General features: G+C 30.5%; 1 protein-coding gene across 15 annotated transcripts; it reads right to left on the bottom strand.

Moving 5' to 3' along the window:
- Positions 1–1,685: 1,685 nt before the first annotated feature.
- Positions 1,686–8,729, bottom strand: LOC107873502 (telomere repeat-binding protein 5). 15 transcript variants are annotated; one of them, XM_016720365.2, is made up of 11 exons: positions 8,408–8,449; positions 6,924–7,015; positions 5,706–5,927; positions 4,774–5,611; positions 4,495–4,704; positions 4,291–4,359; positions 4,112–4,191; positions 3,728–3,969; positions 3,021–3,350; positions 2,877–2,940; positions 1,686–2,286 (listed from the first exon to the last, which is right to left on the bottom strand). In XM_016720365.2, exons 3-11 carry the CDS (start codon positions 5,784–5,786, stop codon positions 2,098–2,100), a joined length of 2,103 nt encoding a protein of 700 aa, XP_016575851.1. In that variant the 5' UTR covers positions 5,787–5,927; positions 6,924–7,015; positions 8,408–8,449; the 3' UTR covers positions 1,686–2,097. The 15 variants fall into 15 exon arrangements, with proteins under 15 accessions (XP_016575851.1, XP_047270643.1, XP_047270646.1 ...); XM_047414687.1 differs by lacking the exon at positions 8,408–8,449 and adding an exon at positions 7,208–7,829; XM_047414690.1 differs by lacking the exon at positions 8,408–8,449 and adding an exon at positions 7,208–7,827 and having other exon boundaries at positions 3,021–3,347.
- Between the last annotated feature and the right edge of the window lie 6,573 nt (positions 8,730–15,302).

The raw sequence follows: 15,302 nt of genomic DNA, 5'->3' as shown, positions 1-15,302 counted from the left end.
GGTGTTTGGTTGGTGAATAGAAAATATTTTTTAGAAAAATATTTTTTAGTGTTTGATTGGTGAGTGAAAAAATATTTTTTAGAAAATACTACTAATTGTTAACTAGTATATCAGTGCCTCTAACAAGTCAATAATTTGTAAGAAATAATTTAACCATAACAAATAATATCAATATCGAATTCTAAAATACTACAATCACTAAATTTAAGCAACTATTAATTAGCAAATATAGGAGACACTTTTCAACATTTTGTCAGGACAATCTCAAGATACTACAATCAATAGAAATATAACGAAACGACAAGCTTATTCAACTTTGTGAAACAAGTTACATTGATGACAAGATGAAATATGCAATTAGCAAAAGTAACATAGGTAAGTTTTTCTCTATGAATATGAAAATAACAATACATTCAATGAACATTGGAAATAGAAAATATTCGGGTTTTACTTTTTTTATTTCAAGTAGTGAAAAATTAAAGCAAAGCACAGTGAAAAATATTTCTGAGTAATGTAAATTTTTTAGAAATGTAAATTTTTTGAGTCATGTGAATATGAGTGTTGTTGGGGTGGAAAAAAGGGATAGGGGTGGAGTCATGAGTCTCATTTGTCATTTTATGAAAAATGACTTCCCTTGACCCATGAGGGAAGTTATTTTCCATCAAATGGAGGAAAATGAGTTGTTGTGGAAAATGTTTTTCCAACATTTCATTACAACCAAACAAGGAAAAATTGAAAAACATTTTTCAGAAAACATTTTCCATCGTACCAAACACACCCTTATAGTAATATTCTACCTTAATAGCACTCAGACTATTTCAATCGATATGCAACTTTCTACCGATATAAATATCAATATTATATAAACGAAAACATATCTAAAAGTTCTTTTCGTCCCTACTAAAATTTGAAAGTTAATTTGTGTATATTTTTATTTCGTGGATGTTCCATTTACAAGTCCTGAATTTAACCAAAAAAAGGAAAAAAGTCCTGAAACATCTTATTCTTGAATTTTCAGTTACATATTTAACCAAAAGTAATAAAATGCCATTTATTTACAATCTACAAATTGGTTATATAATGTCCCACCACATTGGCCCATCTTGTTCTCCTGTACCTTATCAAAGTTGTAATGAGTTTTCTACAAACTTTTTCTTTCTCTTATTGCCTCCCTCCAACTTTTCCTCTTTTCTTTTTGACCTTAATTCTGTGCATTGACATTGTAAAAGTATTTGCGCAATCAAATTACTCATAAGATAAATATAGGTAAATCTTTGTAAATATTTAGTGATAACCTGGAAAAGAGAGAAAAGCCTACCAATACAAGTTAAAACTACATTGATAATGTTAACTTTTTACATTGTCCATATATGAATAATTTCATATGGGATGACAGATCGAACTAAAACAAAAAACAATTTTCTTACTTAGCCACAAATGCAATGTTTCACTTTTTGGATTCCTAGAATTTCTTTTCCTGTTCCTGAAGTATCAGAATGGTGCAGCATGCCTGGATATCTTGTCTATCCAGTAAAATGGTTGACAAGACATCAGTATATATAACTTAAATTCTCTGTTTTTCCGCCGGGAAGGGAAGGGGACAAAGGCAACCTACCAAAATGTATAATAATTGGACATATTTGACAATAACACGTCAGAAACAGTAGTATTGTAAGTACACAAAATGAGCCAAAGGAAAATAATCTGTATGAAACAAAAATTGTAGTCTATTGAAACTTTTTATGTAAAGTTTCATCATAACAACTACATCAACTTTTTCCCTTTCTACTGCACAAAGTGAACAATAAACTACAATACCCTATTGCCCAAAAAACAAATTTCTGGTCAAAAAACCAAGAATTTAAGCAGACTACAAAACCCCTGATACAAAAATTGTGTGTTAGTAAGCACTTTATTATCAAACATGTACAAGTGCCAACCCCCAACTCCCCTTCCATGAAGAAAACTAAATGTAATTTAACTAATTTACTTCCCCCTTGTGCTATAATTTTTACACTTAAAATATAGTATATTATTAACAAAACAAAAAAATTGTCCAAAACCCATCTACTTATCTTCTCCAATTACTGCTGCAGTTTATCCTTTACAACCATCTGAAAGCAAAAGACGCGTCTCGGAATGATGTTTCATCTGTTGCCTAGCTTGTTGTTGGGACCAGTAAGCATGCACAAGGAGGACCCTGTCAAGGAGTTCCTGAGGCACAGGCTCACCTCTCCTTTGCTGAGGGGATATTCGCGCTGTGTGCACCAGTGTTTTCCATTTGTCCTGAAGGATCATAAACCAGATAGTCACGCGATTATTAAACATACATAGAATGAACTTAATTTTCAAAACAAGATTTGCACGCTTAATTGGCTGAGCAGAATGAGTCATGCTGAGCTGATCGTGACCAAGCTCAATCGAACCCAGACTCATTTTGAAACTAGCCGTACCAGGCCGAGCCCCAGGTTGGCCCGGCTCTTTGCCCAGTCCTAATCAAGAGGATAACTTGTAACTTCATTTTCCTTCTACTTTCCAGCTTATACACAGAATATTTTTTCAATTATTGTTGGAGATGCATAAAATACAACACAAAATTGAGATATGATACAAATATGGTAATAATATCATATATCGCTTCGTATTTATAGTTAGCTGTTTAAGGAAGCAACAACTTGAAACTTCATAGCAAGATTCCTCCAGAATTCACATTTAAATGTGGAAACGAATAACACTATCTAACTGAGAAAAGAAATCTAAAGTTGACGCATAAGGGAAAAGTAACATATTAAGAGTCTAGTGCCCTTGATTTAAGTAGGCAAGCAGCACTTGGAGAGTGAGTTGTCGAAATGCAAGATGTTTAGTGCAGTTTGTACCTTTAAATCAACATAAGTTCTGTGTTTGGCGTTATCAAAAGCTCGCATTTTGACATCACGCCACCTGTAAGATAACAAATCCATTATATGACAGGGAAAAGGAACTTTGAGGTCAGCACGAATCTACTGCCTCATTAAATATACCTTCCAGTTCCAAGCTTCTCAACAGCTTGAACAAGTGCTTCCACTTCAGAAACAGAAAAAGGTCTGCGGATTCGACGCTGCGCGGTTTCAGAACGCTTGGGCTTTCGCATTGGAACCACAGCCAAGGCTTCTGCATCTACTGCAGCAACTGGAACCAATGCTCTTGAATCTGCAGCATTTTTCTCCAGAAAGGCATCAGGTGGGGACGGAGCTGAATCGTGATCGCTATCAATGAAGTTACTCAAATTTGTTCTTGGATGATCCGTGAAGCCATTATATGTCCCCTGTTGTATGCCATTACGAATAACAGTAGGAGCAGGTGAGCACCTGCTAAGAAATATATGGCAAGCTCATCAAGTCTTTTTTTAGAAGGTTCTAGGAAGACCAGAATAAGGACCTGCCACCTTCCACAAAAAGCAACAGCAGATAGAGAAGAAAGGGGGATGAGAGACAAGAAAGGGGGATGAGAGACTAACAGGGTTAAAGAGAGTAGCAATATCTCAAGTGTCCGGAGTTGAAAGCAAACGGAGATTTTAACTACACAATAACGACATGCATACATTTACAAGAATTAATTCATCCATAAAGTGAAGCAGCACCAGCTCCATTGACTAACTACAGCTAGTTGGATGCCAAAATTAAGCTAGTGAAACTTAAGACTACACCATAACTAATAACAATCAGAGATCATCGAGCATATGAAATACCTTGTTAGTGGTTGAGCTGTCTCACAAGGAAGTACACGAGAACGACCTTCTGGAGCTAGAGGTGGGGAAGCTCGAGAGGGGCTAGGTTCCAGGGTAAAACCAAGAGCATCAAGTTTGTCCTCATGTGAAATTCCAGCCTGAAATAAGGTCTTGTTGTCATCTCTAACCTTCTTACCCTGAAACACAACACCAATCCGCAGCCCACCACCAAGTATTGCCGTCACTGCTTCCATTACGCTCCTCTGCAGAGTATAAGAGGCATAAAGACTGAATTTTTATGCTTGAATCTGGAAAAGAGAAACAAAGAATGCTGCAGCACTACTAAAACTAGAACCTTATTTAGGTGAACAGATTATAGTATTTAAAATTAACACTTTTACATGCCTTTAAAGAACCAACAGTTGCATTTTCCGGAATCTCAACAAAAAGCTCAGGAACTCTGAACGAGTTGATCTTGAGCTTCACTGAGGAAAATAAACTTTGTATCATCAGAAACTCTTCAAATGAAAAATCGCCATGAATACAAAAGAATCATTAATTATTCCATAAGAAGGACTTCTAACCATGGGAATCATTAGACCTGAAGGATGCACGAGCTCCTTTGGGGATTGACGTCCCAGCTGCTGCATGGGCTGTCGGAGTCCATATGCAGAGGGGGAATAAGTACCAATTAGAACAGGGAATGCATACACACCACCATGTGCAAGTAATGACCATGATTAATGTTCATGGTTTCACTATAGGCAAGGTTTCAGAAGACAACAAACCTTCTTCTGAGGATGCTAGACTATAACCGGATGCATCTAGACTTATGTCTTTTGTTGGAGAACTACATATTCCATCACTACTCCCTCCATTGGAATTGGAAAACGAGTTACAATAATAGAGCTTTCTTTTCTTGAAAGGAAAATCCCTCTGAGACCTTTCATTCGTGTAGTCATTTTTCCTGTTCTGGTACACATGCCTTGTTTCATTATCTGGAGAGATGCTTGTTATGTCAAATCCAGCAAGTTAAAGAACCAAAACAAACAATAAAAAACACTCACCGACATTGACGTGTCCCTCATCATTAGATTGTGGTTTTACTTCCAAGTATTTGGATGCCTGTAACTTCCGCTTCCTCCAATCTCCTACATGTAGTGCTGGCCTGAAGGCCTTATTGCTAGTTCTAGGTTGAGTGCACACGCAAGATTTTTCGTCGTCATCTTTGTTAGCTAACTGTACATCATTCCGGATCACCGGAAAGGACCCAAAAGGATCAGGGTCCGTAGAAAGAGAGAATTTTACAGTATTGTCCGAAGCAACAAGCATCGAATGCTTCCTATCCCAAAGATCAGGAAAATCTAAACTGCTAATTGCAGCATTCTTATTAGTTGAAATCTTTGCATAATTAGACAGGTCGATTTTCACTTGATTTTTGCTTTCAGCGCCTAATGTACAACTAGAAAAATCTCCACAACCAGATGCCTCCTGTTCTGCTTTGGTAGAACAGTTTACCTTTTCAATTTTGCTTTCAGCATTTATGAATTGTTCTGCACAACCCAACTTCTCTGAGCAATCGGAACTTGTAATTGCAGATGCTGGTCCAGCTAATGTATCTGTCGATTTGCTTAAACAATGACTCACTGCAGGAGCTTCTGAGACAATCTGAGAAATGAAGAACCCCCTCTCCTGGCAACCTTCAGTATACAGATTTTCTTTTAACGATGTATCTTCATCCTCTTTAAAAGTCTCAGCGGTATCTTTCATGACTGCAGACCTATCTTTTAAACTAGGATTTGAAGTGCTTTCTCCTTCCAACAGTAACTTCCCCGCTACACTAGTCAACAAGTCAAAAGCACACATTTCATTGCTATCAGATTTCTTCCTAATATTGCCCCTTCCCTAAGAAGATCGACCACGAAATAAGATTAGAATGAGCACCTCAAGCCAAAAGCATTAAGGCAAAATAATAAAAGCATATGAAAAGTAAAGTTACCCTAGCTGATCTGGTAGCTCGGGGAATATGAGGCACCTGATAGCCATTGAATCCATAATCTAACCTCTTATGCAACACCATATCTCAGAAACCATAGGATTAAACATTCAAAAGACATAAAATACAAGCAGTCTTTTATCAACTTTACAGTATAAGAACATCAGATCTATACATCCCTCTGGTCAAGCGGGCCAAGTACGCCAAATAATCTAAAGAAGAAACCTGCAAGATCACAAATCATGAATCAAGACATTGAGGTAAAACTATTGGAAGTCAAGAACAACGGTATAAAAGATCAGGGGAAAAAAGGTAACATAACAGAATGCCCACACTTCCATTAGTACCAGCTTAAGAAAAAAATTCCTAAGAGACAGGCACTTTGTACTACAGAACTTTAAGCTGAATTCAACCCACAGAAAAGTTATTGTCGTTTTTCAACTGACACTTAAATGATGGTTATAAAAGGAATAATCTTAGATTTTTAATCATAACTATAACTGCCGCAATATCCTAAAAGCCATAATATCCAATCCAAAAGCATACAAGAAAGTCTGATTTCAACTTCAAAATTAAAAGAAGCCACCCCTTCCAATTAATATTTTACGGAAAATGGAAAGATCTCAATCGTTCAAAAGCACTTCCATGCATTAAACACACAAAGGTAAAGCAATGTTCGGAAATGCACTGGGGAAGGTATCACAATTTCATTAATCATAAGAATCAACAATCATTGAATAGAAATGTAAGCATCACAAGAAAAATTTTCACCAACATTACAACAAAAAGGAACATGTTTTAATTTAATGAAAAAAGGCACCAACACACTTCCAACATGACATGTTTGATGAGAAGTATTCGTATAAGGCCATACATGAATCAAGCTAGATGTATTGATAACCATTTACCAAATCTGGTTTGTTCTCTTAAACTGATTCTTTTGGTTGAGGGTGAAAGAAACCTGTTGGTTTTTTTCCTAAAAAAAAAGAAAAAGAAAAGAATAGGAGAGAAAAGAAGCCATTTTCTCATGACAGTAAAGTAATTATGATAGATAAACTGGGGGAGATAAAAGAAGGGGCCAAAATCCTTCATATTCTAGGATCCACACAGAATAACACCTCAAAGGAAATCCATGAATCCCAACCCCAAATAGAAAATTAAGAAAAATGAACTTAAAAAGATGATAAAAAAGGAACTATTAGATCAGCACCAAAACCAAACCTGCCAAATTCAGAATTCCTTGGGAAAGATCAATAGATCTAATCTAAGGACATCCTGAAAAAAGAAGCTTCTGGGCGGAGGGGACCAAAATTCTGAAGAAAGGAAAAATCTTTAAGGTGAATAATTCTTGAAAAGTTATTCTTAAGGAACTTAAAGAGCAAAACTTCAACACTTTCTTCTACTTTGTCAAGATTTTCTCCCCAATCCAACCAAGTACCAAACAAAAGATAGGAACTTTATTCAAACTGTGTACATAGAAAGAAGAAAGAAATGAATGACATCACCTTAAAACAACCAAATTTTCTTTCACCACAATTCTCCCATGAAATACCATTCTTGAAAAAACTTTAGTAATAAATTCAACAGTTTCTCCCCAACACAACAAGGCTTTGAATTCAAAAATTGAAACTACAAGAAAATTTTGCAATCAAAGAAGAAAGAAATGGCTCATTATCACCATCACATCATCACCTTAAACCAACCCAAATTCCATCAAAATTCGTCATAATTCCCTGCAAAAACCATGAAATCCCCACAAAAATACTGTATTTATCTATTTTTTCCATTTTCTCGACCAACCAAATAGGGTGTTCAACTATAGAACAAACAAAGATAGAAACTTTATGCTAACTACATGAAAGAAATATGTCACATCACCTTAAAGCAACCAAATTTTCATTAAAACCAAAATGCAAAAATAAATAAATAAATAAAAATAAAGACAATGGCAGGATAATTCAACAGAAAAAAAAATCAAGAATTTCAATGATCACCCAAAGCAAAACCAAAATTTTCATCAAAATCCATCATAATTCCCTTCAAAACCCATGAAATCCCCACAAAATTCTGAATTTATCTTCTTATTCATCCAGTTTTCTCCGCCAACCAAACAGGGTGTTCAACTATTTAACATAAGATTGAAATTTATACAAACTACAAGAAAAAAATGTCACATCACCTTAAAGCAACCGAATTTTCATCAAAAACCACCAAAATGCAGCAAAAGAAGAGAAGGATAATTCAACAGGAAAAAAAAATCACGAATTTCAAGGAACACCCAAAGCAACCAAATAATTCTCTTCAAAAAACATGAAAATTGACACTTTATACTAACTGCAAGAAAAAAATTATGTAACATCACCTTTAAACAACAAAATTTTCATCAAAACTCTCCCAAAAAAAAAATGATAAAAAAGAAATTTCAAGAATCACTCAAATGAAAATTTCAAAAAATCCACCAACCAAACAGGGTGTTCAAATATTGAACAAAAGATTGAAACTTTATGCTAACTACAAACAAAAAAATGTCACATCACTTTAAAGCAACAGAAAACAACAAAATTTTCATCAAAATTCACCAAAAAAACGATACGAATAAAAATTCAAGAATTTCAAAAATCACAGAAAGAACCAAAATTTTCATCAAAATTCACACAAAATAAAATGATTAAAAAAAGTGAAAATTCAAGAATGTCAAGAATCACCCAAATTGTGTACGCGTACTTAGTAACCAAAATTATTTTTTCTTCCATTCCATAACCTCAAAAACCCTGTGAAAAACCACCCACAAACATTACCTTAAACCCCAGAGTTCTTTATACACTTGACAAAGGTAACCGGTACTATCGGTAAATATCGGTGAGTTTACTGGTAATATCAGGTCACTGGTGAAAAACTATCAAAAGACCGGTTCAATGCCAAATGGTGGGCCCATATGTATCCTGATGGTGCCACGTGGAAGCTCAAACGGATCGGTTGGTTTTGGTTGGTTTATATCCTATCAAGTAAAATTGTTGGGTCAGGGAATTTTCAAGTACAAGTTTTTTTGTGTCTTCGAAATTATCCCTTCATGCACAATCCGACAAAATTGGAAGAGGAAAAAAAATGGTCTTAATTTTTTCTCGATTTACTTTGAGATAATTACGATCTACTGTCTTTAAATCATCTTTATCTATAATATATATTTATATTTATAAATTTATAATTTATATAATATTAAAAATATTACACGTGTACTTTTTCTTAATAAGTTCAATTTTATAACATTTTTTGGCGAGATATTTGTGTTTAACTAATAAATTTAAAAATCACTTTCGAGAAACTATTAGTATTTGATTAAATTTTTAAAGTGTTTTTAAATATATTTTTCTCAAAAATACTTTTAGAACAAAATTACATTCTTTAGATTTTGAAATTAGTAGAAGTTAAACTTCATTTTGTTTGTTAGATTTATTTGAATCAAATCACTCCTCCTTGGACCTAAGGTATTTTCAAACATACACTTAATTTAATGCATTATTTAACCACAGTATCTTTCATGTTAGTTAATCTACAATTTTATAATTAATTAATTTTTTATTTAAATCTTTTTTATTATGTAAATTAGTTTTTTTATGCGTGATTTAACATAGATTGCAATTTTATGTAAATGATGAATGAATATGATTAAATGAGTAGCAACTTAACATATTAAACTCAAACTAATAGGAAATTTTTTTTAATCTATGAAAAGAAAAAGTCAAAAATTAGTCTCATAATCCTTTGCATGAGGTATTAACATACGTTATAATTTAATACATGTCCACACCCATAAAAAATTTAAATCGTTCTATTAATCAAGCACAAATAAATATAGATATTTTTGTCCATAAGAAAACAAATTAAAATCACAAAATTGAAGATCCATTCACAAAAATTACAGCTCTAATTCATAAAGTTTTATAATAAGAAATATACTCAAAAACCTAGAAAATTGATGAACTTGAAGTTGAAATAACATGGCGTCAGGGGCGGACCTACCTTGTATTTTGGGGTGGGCCGGCACCCACTAAACACGACGCGGAATAGGTATAATTACATAAAAAAAATATATGAAAATAGATATAAAACATAAAAAAGCACACACTAGAACAAAAGTTGGTTGGGTGCATTGACATTTAAGTTGATTTTAAGGTCATTCGTTGGAAGGAGTTCCCGAGTTCGAACCTCGTTGAGGTTATTTTTCTTTTACTTTTTTCAATTTTTAAATTTTTTAAGCACCCGCTATTCTTAAATTCCGGGTCCGCCACTGCATGACGCTATGCGCGACTTACATTACAAACATTCACAAAATAAGATTACAAAGAAAATTATAATAAAAACATCAAAAGATTTAATATGATTTAGTCAAGTAACCTACTTATTGAAAAACTAATATTACAAACATAAAACCTAGAGAGAATAATCTCTCCAAAACAAAACTCTTTATTTGTGGATGCTATTGTATTATTTGAAGCAACAAAGAATTCTCAATTTATAGAAGTCCAAATTTCTTTCCTCCAAGAAAGGATTAATCAAATATGGAAGAAATATTTTTAAAAAAAAATCCATACAAAAACTTTAATTATGGTAGAAAATATGAGCAAATCATAATAAAAAGGAAAAACTCTTAAATTTGGGGAAAAAAAACATGACTATTGATATTTATTATAAGTCAAAGTTTTGTTTAAAACCATCTTTGATTAGAAAGTCCATAAACTTCAAAAACAAATATTTTAATGTACTATTAATTAATATGCCTTTGAAAAGAACTCAAGTTGAATAATATTTTAAATTTACCATATATTTTACTTTTTCAATATTTTTAGGACTCTTTAAATTTTTAATAATTTACTAATAATTGGAAGAAATAGGTGAAAAGACAATTTTCTCTATTATGAAATTTTTTAATGAAGAGCAAAAAGTTCAAATCACTTTTTCAAGGATCTTCACACTTTTAATATACTATAGATATAGATTATAGATAATCTATATCTATATCTATAAATCTATAATTTATCTATGTTATATTAAAAGTGTGAAGGACCTTAGAAATATTGTTTGAACTTTTTGCCCTTCATTAAATATCTCCGCTTTAGACAAAATCGTCTTTTCACTATTTTTTTAATATTTAAAAATTAAAAATTAATTAAATATTTATAGTAAAATTTTTCCTTATTAGAAGTGATTAGAATTAACGATACGAATACCTCCTTTCCTTATTTAAATTATATACCTAAAATTTAGAAAATAAAAGTCAATTAAATTTTCACCTCAAATAAATCATTTAAAAGAAAGTAATGAATTGATAATATACATTGTCATATATTTTTTTCTTTTGGAGTGTTCCTATTCAATTAAATTTTTAACCTTAAGTAAATCTTTAAAAAATTTAATTAATTAATAATACAATTTTGTTTACAATTAATTTTGTCGGAAACTTCTTTAATCTATAATTTTTTAATTTAGATAAGAAATCATAATATTTAACATAAATTTACCTTATAGAAAACAAATTCTATAATTCTATATAAATAATAATTAGACCAAAATTTACAAAAAAAATGCATACACTCTACTTCAACTTTTCCCTCTTACTTTCATATTGATAATGAATTCTCTCCTATAATTTCTCCTGTTTCTCTTTCAGTTGGAAATTTTCAATCAAAAAATTAAAAGAAATAAGCATGTCGCCGTCGAATGAAGTGGTAAAAAAAAATCAAAGGTTTATCTCCCTTTTTCTTTCTTTTTTAATTTAAGTGTCTTAGTTTTGATTATGTTGTTGACGATATTTTGAAATATTATTCATTAGAATTATAGTTGAATCTTTAATTAAACTTATTAATAGTTGAGTTTGAAATATTACGTTATCATAAAGTGTTGAATCTTAATATCGATAACTTTTATTTGAATCATTAGTATTATAGTTGAATCTTTAATTAAAATTATTATTAGTTGAGTTTGAAATATTACGTTACCATAAAGTGTTGAATCTTATTATCCATAACTTTTATTTGAATGATGAATATATCAATTTTTTCACTCACATAGATAACAACTTTTATCTATGTGGATGGAAAAGTTGTTGTGTGCCATATAAATGACACAAATTTTGAATTTTTCTCTTATCGATGTGCATCCATCCAAATCGCTAAGAGATTTAACTAGGAGTTTTCCTCTAAACCTGAGAGAAGATAAGGTTCTACGTACAATTAAATTAAAAGTGTAAAGGGGCCTTAGAAATATTATTTGAACTTTTTGTCGTTCATTAAAAGTCTTTGCTGTAGACAAAATTGTTTTTTCCCTATTTTTCTAATATTTGAGAGTTAAAAATTAATTAAATATTTTATAATAAAATCTTTCCTTATTAGAACTCATCAAAATTAATGACAACTAATGTCTTTTTCATTAGTTTAAGAATTATAAATCAACTAAAATTGATATCAAGAAGATTTAAGAAATTTAGAAATAAATATGAAAGTGTTAGAATAAGAAAAATATAAGAAATATCAAATTTTTAAAAGTTTTTAAGTAATCAAAGATTTTCTAAGAATTTAACGTTAAAAATAAGAAAAGATTTTAAATATAGAAAAAATAAAAGAAATAATCATACTACAAATATGGTTCAACGCGATGCGTCTCTCTTAACCTCTAGCAATAAGGAAAAAGGTATTACATGACAACTACAGAAGTGACGATCTATTAACCACTTGAAACTTCTAGTGGTAAAATATATATGTGCTTACAATAAAATATATGTTATGTTTATATAATTTTATTAAAGTGTGAAGGATCTTTGAGAAGTGATTTAAACTTTTTACACTTCATAAAAAATCTTCAGCATAGACAAAATCGTCTAATTTTAAACAATCAATTGCTACACGTGCGAGGAATGTGCAGTTAAACTAGTACAATATTAAAAGTGTGAAGACCCTTAAAAAGTGATTTGAATTTTTTGTCCTTCATTAAAATACTCTATAGACAAAATCATCTTTTTAACTTATTTCCTCAAATTATTATACAATTATATTTATAATATTGACTATAATTTTTAAAAATTAATGAGTTGAGAACTAATATTGGTAGGTTTTCTTTTTCTCTTTTATAGTAAGAGTCCTAAAATATATTTTGAGAAATAATTTAGGATGATATAATTTGTTAATTGTTGATTGATACGTATAGCAAATATAGATTAGAAGTAATACTCTATCACAAACAGGTTTCTCTTTTTGCTTATTATGAATTAAGGTAGATTTTTTATATTTTTATTTTATTTTTTAAATTATAAAATAACAAATTATTTTTCTTGAATGGTATATTTTTAACATGATGTTCGGATAGTGCTGATAATTGCAAAGGTAGTTTATTTATGATTTGAGATAAATTTTTTACTACATTTTTAAATTTGAGGTAAGTTTTCTAAAATTTTGATTTGTTCTTCGAGTTTGATAATAAAATATTGTGTATTCTTGAAAGCAATTGTTAATTGAATTGTAGTAATTTTTTAAAGTTTTAATATGTTTGTGAAGTTTATATAATAAATTATTATGGTGTATTTTTGAAGACAATTGATAATTGAGATGTTTTCTTTGTGATTTTCATTTATTAATTCATATATTTCGGCTTTGCCGGGTGCATATTGACACCAGAATAAGGTAGATGAGAAATAGTTAAGCAAAAATAATTCTTTGTTCTTCGTAATGAATTTGTGCTAACCCAATATTGTAGTCAAATAACAATTATTAACACAGGTTGTAAATCAAGACCTTTCAAAAATAGCACCTTCCAAGTTTGTTATGGATTATGTACTTTTGATTGGTTTTGCTATGAATCATAATTCTTCTTCATAACATAGCATACATATTTTCTTTATTAGTAATATATTTAGTGTTGTAATTAGAAAATTTGTTACACGTCCAATAGACAACATAGCATACATATTTTCTTTATTAGTAATATATTTAGTGTTGTAATTAGAAAATTTGTTACACGTCCAATAGACAAGTGAAAACTATCCAACTTCAATAAGAGATATCAATGGAGATATGTTGCTACCACAGAAGAGCACATATTTCATTTCACAGTGGTTATTTATAATATGGTATTATATCCTTACACAAAAATATAATAAAAAAGAATGATTTTTACTGTTTTATGCATTTTTTTTACTTTTTTATTTTTTCTCTTTGGTAATTTAAAATTTTCCTTGTTTAGAGCACCAAATGAAATATGACTCTCAAAATTCAAATCGCGATATATAAATTAAGACAAAGAAAATAGTATATATCATTTGAGTTCAAGCTAATTCAGTGTGCATTAGTGTCTCTCTCTCACTCACTCACACACACGCACATATATACGTGTGTGTTTTATTTTTTGATTTATTACTTTATTGTTTACATGATGGTGATATTTTTGCTTATTGTGTTGAAATAGATCTTTTGTACACGGACTATCAAACCGACCACAACCTTAATATTACTGGAGCTGTAAGATTTCTCCTTCATTGGATGCCTATATGACCTCAATTTGTTTGAGATTGTGACGTAGTTGTTATCATTGTTGTTTTACCAAAATATGAATTGATATAAAAATTTATTTTTCATTCTTCCTGTTTACTTTGACTAAATGAACAACTATATTCATGGATATTTGAATTATTTCAATCATGACATGATCCTTGATCGAAAAATCTATAGATTGAAAATTAAATTAGAAGGTAAATAGATATAACTAGCTGCTACTTCTTGATTGAAAATGTGATTCAAAATCTAATCACACGCATTTGAGCAGCAATAACATTTTGAATTCATTTACTTGCCAAACTTACTAAGTACATCTTTAAAAGGAAGTTTATCTTTCCATAACCTCCAAGTGAAAAAGACATTTTAAAGGGGATATAAGAGTGTCATACCTTGTTAATTAGAGGATTAGTAGCTTTCCACAATCGGTAGAACTAACTTTGCGCTTTGTGAAACGATGATGAATAAATTTTGTTCCTATACACCTTTATCGATGTAAAAGAGATACTAATTTTTTCATATGAAATAATTTTTTGGTGTAAACTTAAGTATTTGTTCAATGTACTTTTGTATATGTTCCATTCATTTAATTTTACTTGTCGTGTTTTATACTTCACGAAAGTCAACATGACTAATCTTCAAATGTCTATGCCATTAGATAAAAAAAAAAAAAGTAAAAAAGTAATATTAAAAAGTTGATCTAACATTGTCTTTGGATATAAACATAAATGTAGAGTGAGCCTAACATTGAACAATTAATTTCATGATCATTGGATAAAAATAATGAAAAAAGTAGAATAATATATTAAAAAATTAATTTAACATTGCCATCAGATATTAAAAAACATATAATGAATTTAGAATTCAACAATTAATAGTATCAGGCTACAATCCAACAATTAAAAAATGTATGCAATTTAACAATCAATATAATATTATTATTGATATTTAGGATTATTAACATCAAATCAATAATTATGCTTTTCACTATTTTCTTTTTGAAAAGTTAAAATAATTCAATATAAGGAGTAAACACTTCTATTAAAAAAAGTCAATATTA

This window comes from Capsicum annuum, chromosome 6, assembly GCF_002878395.1.
Source record: "Capsicum annuum cultivar UCD-10X-F1 chromosome 6, UCD10Xv1.1, whole genome shotgun sequence".
In the NCBI taxonomy this organism is placed as follows: domain Eukaryota; kingdom Viridiplantae; phylum Streptophyta; class Magnoliopsida; order Solanales; family Solanaceae; genus Capsicum; species Capsicum annuum.
The sequence above is the reverse complement of the archived record's forward strand: the minus strand, read 5'-3'. Positions and strand labels throughout refer to the sequence as shown.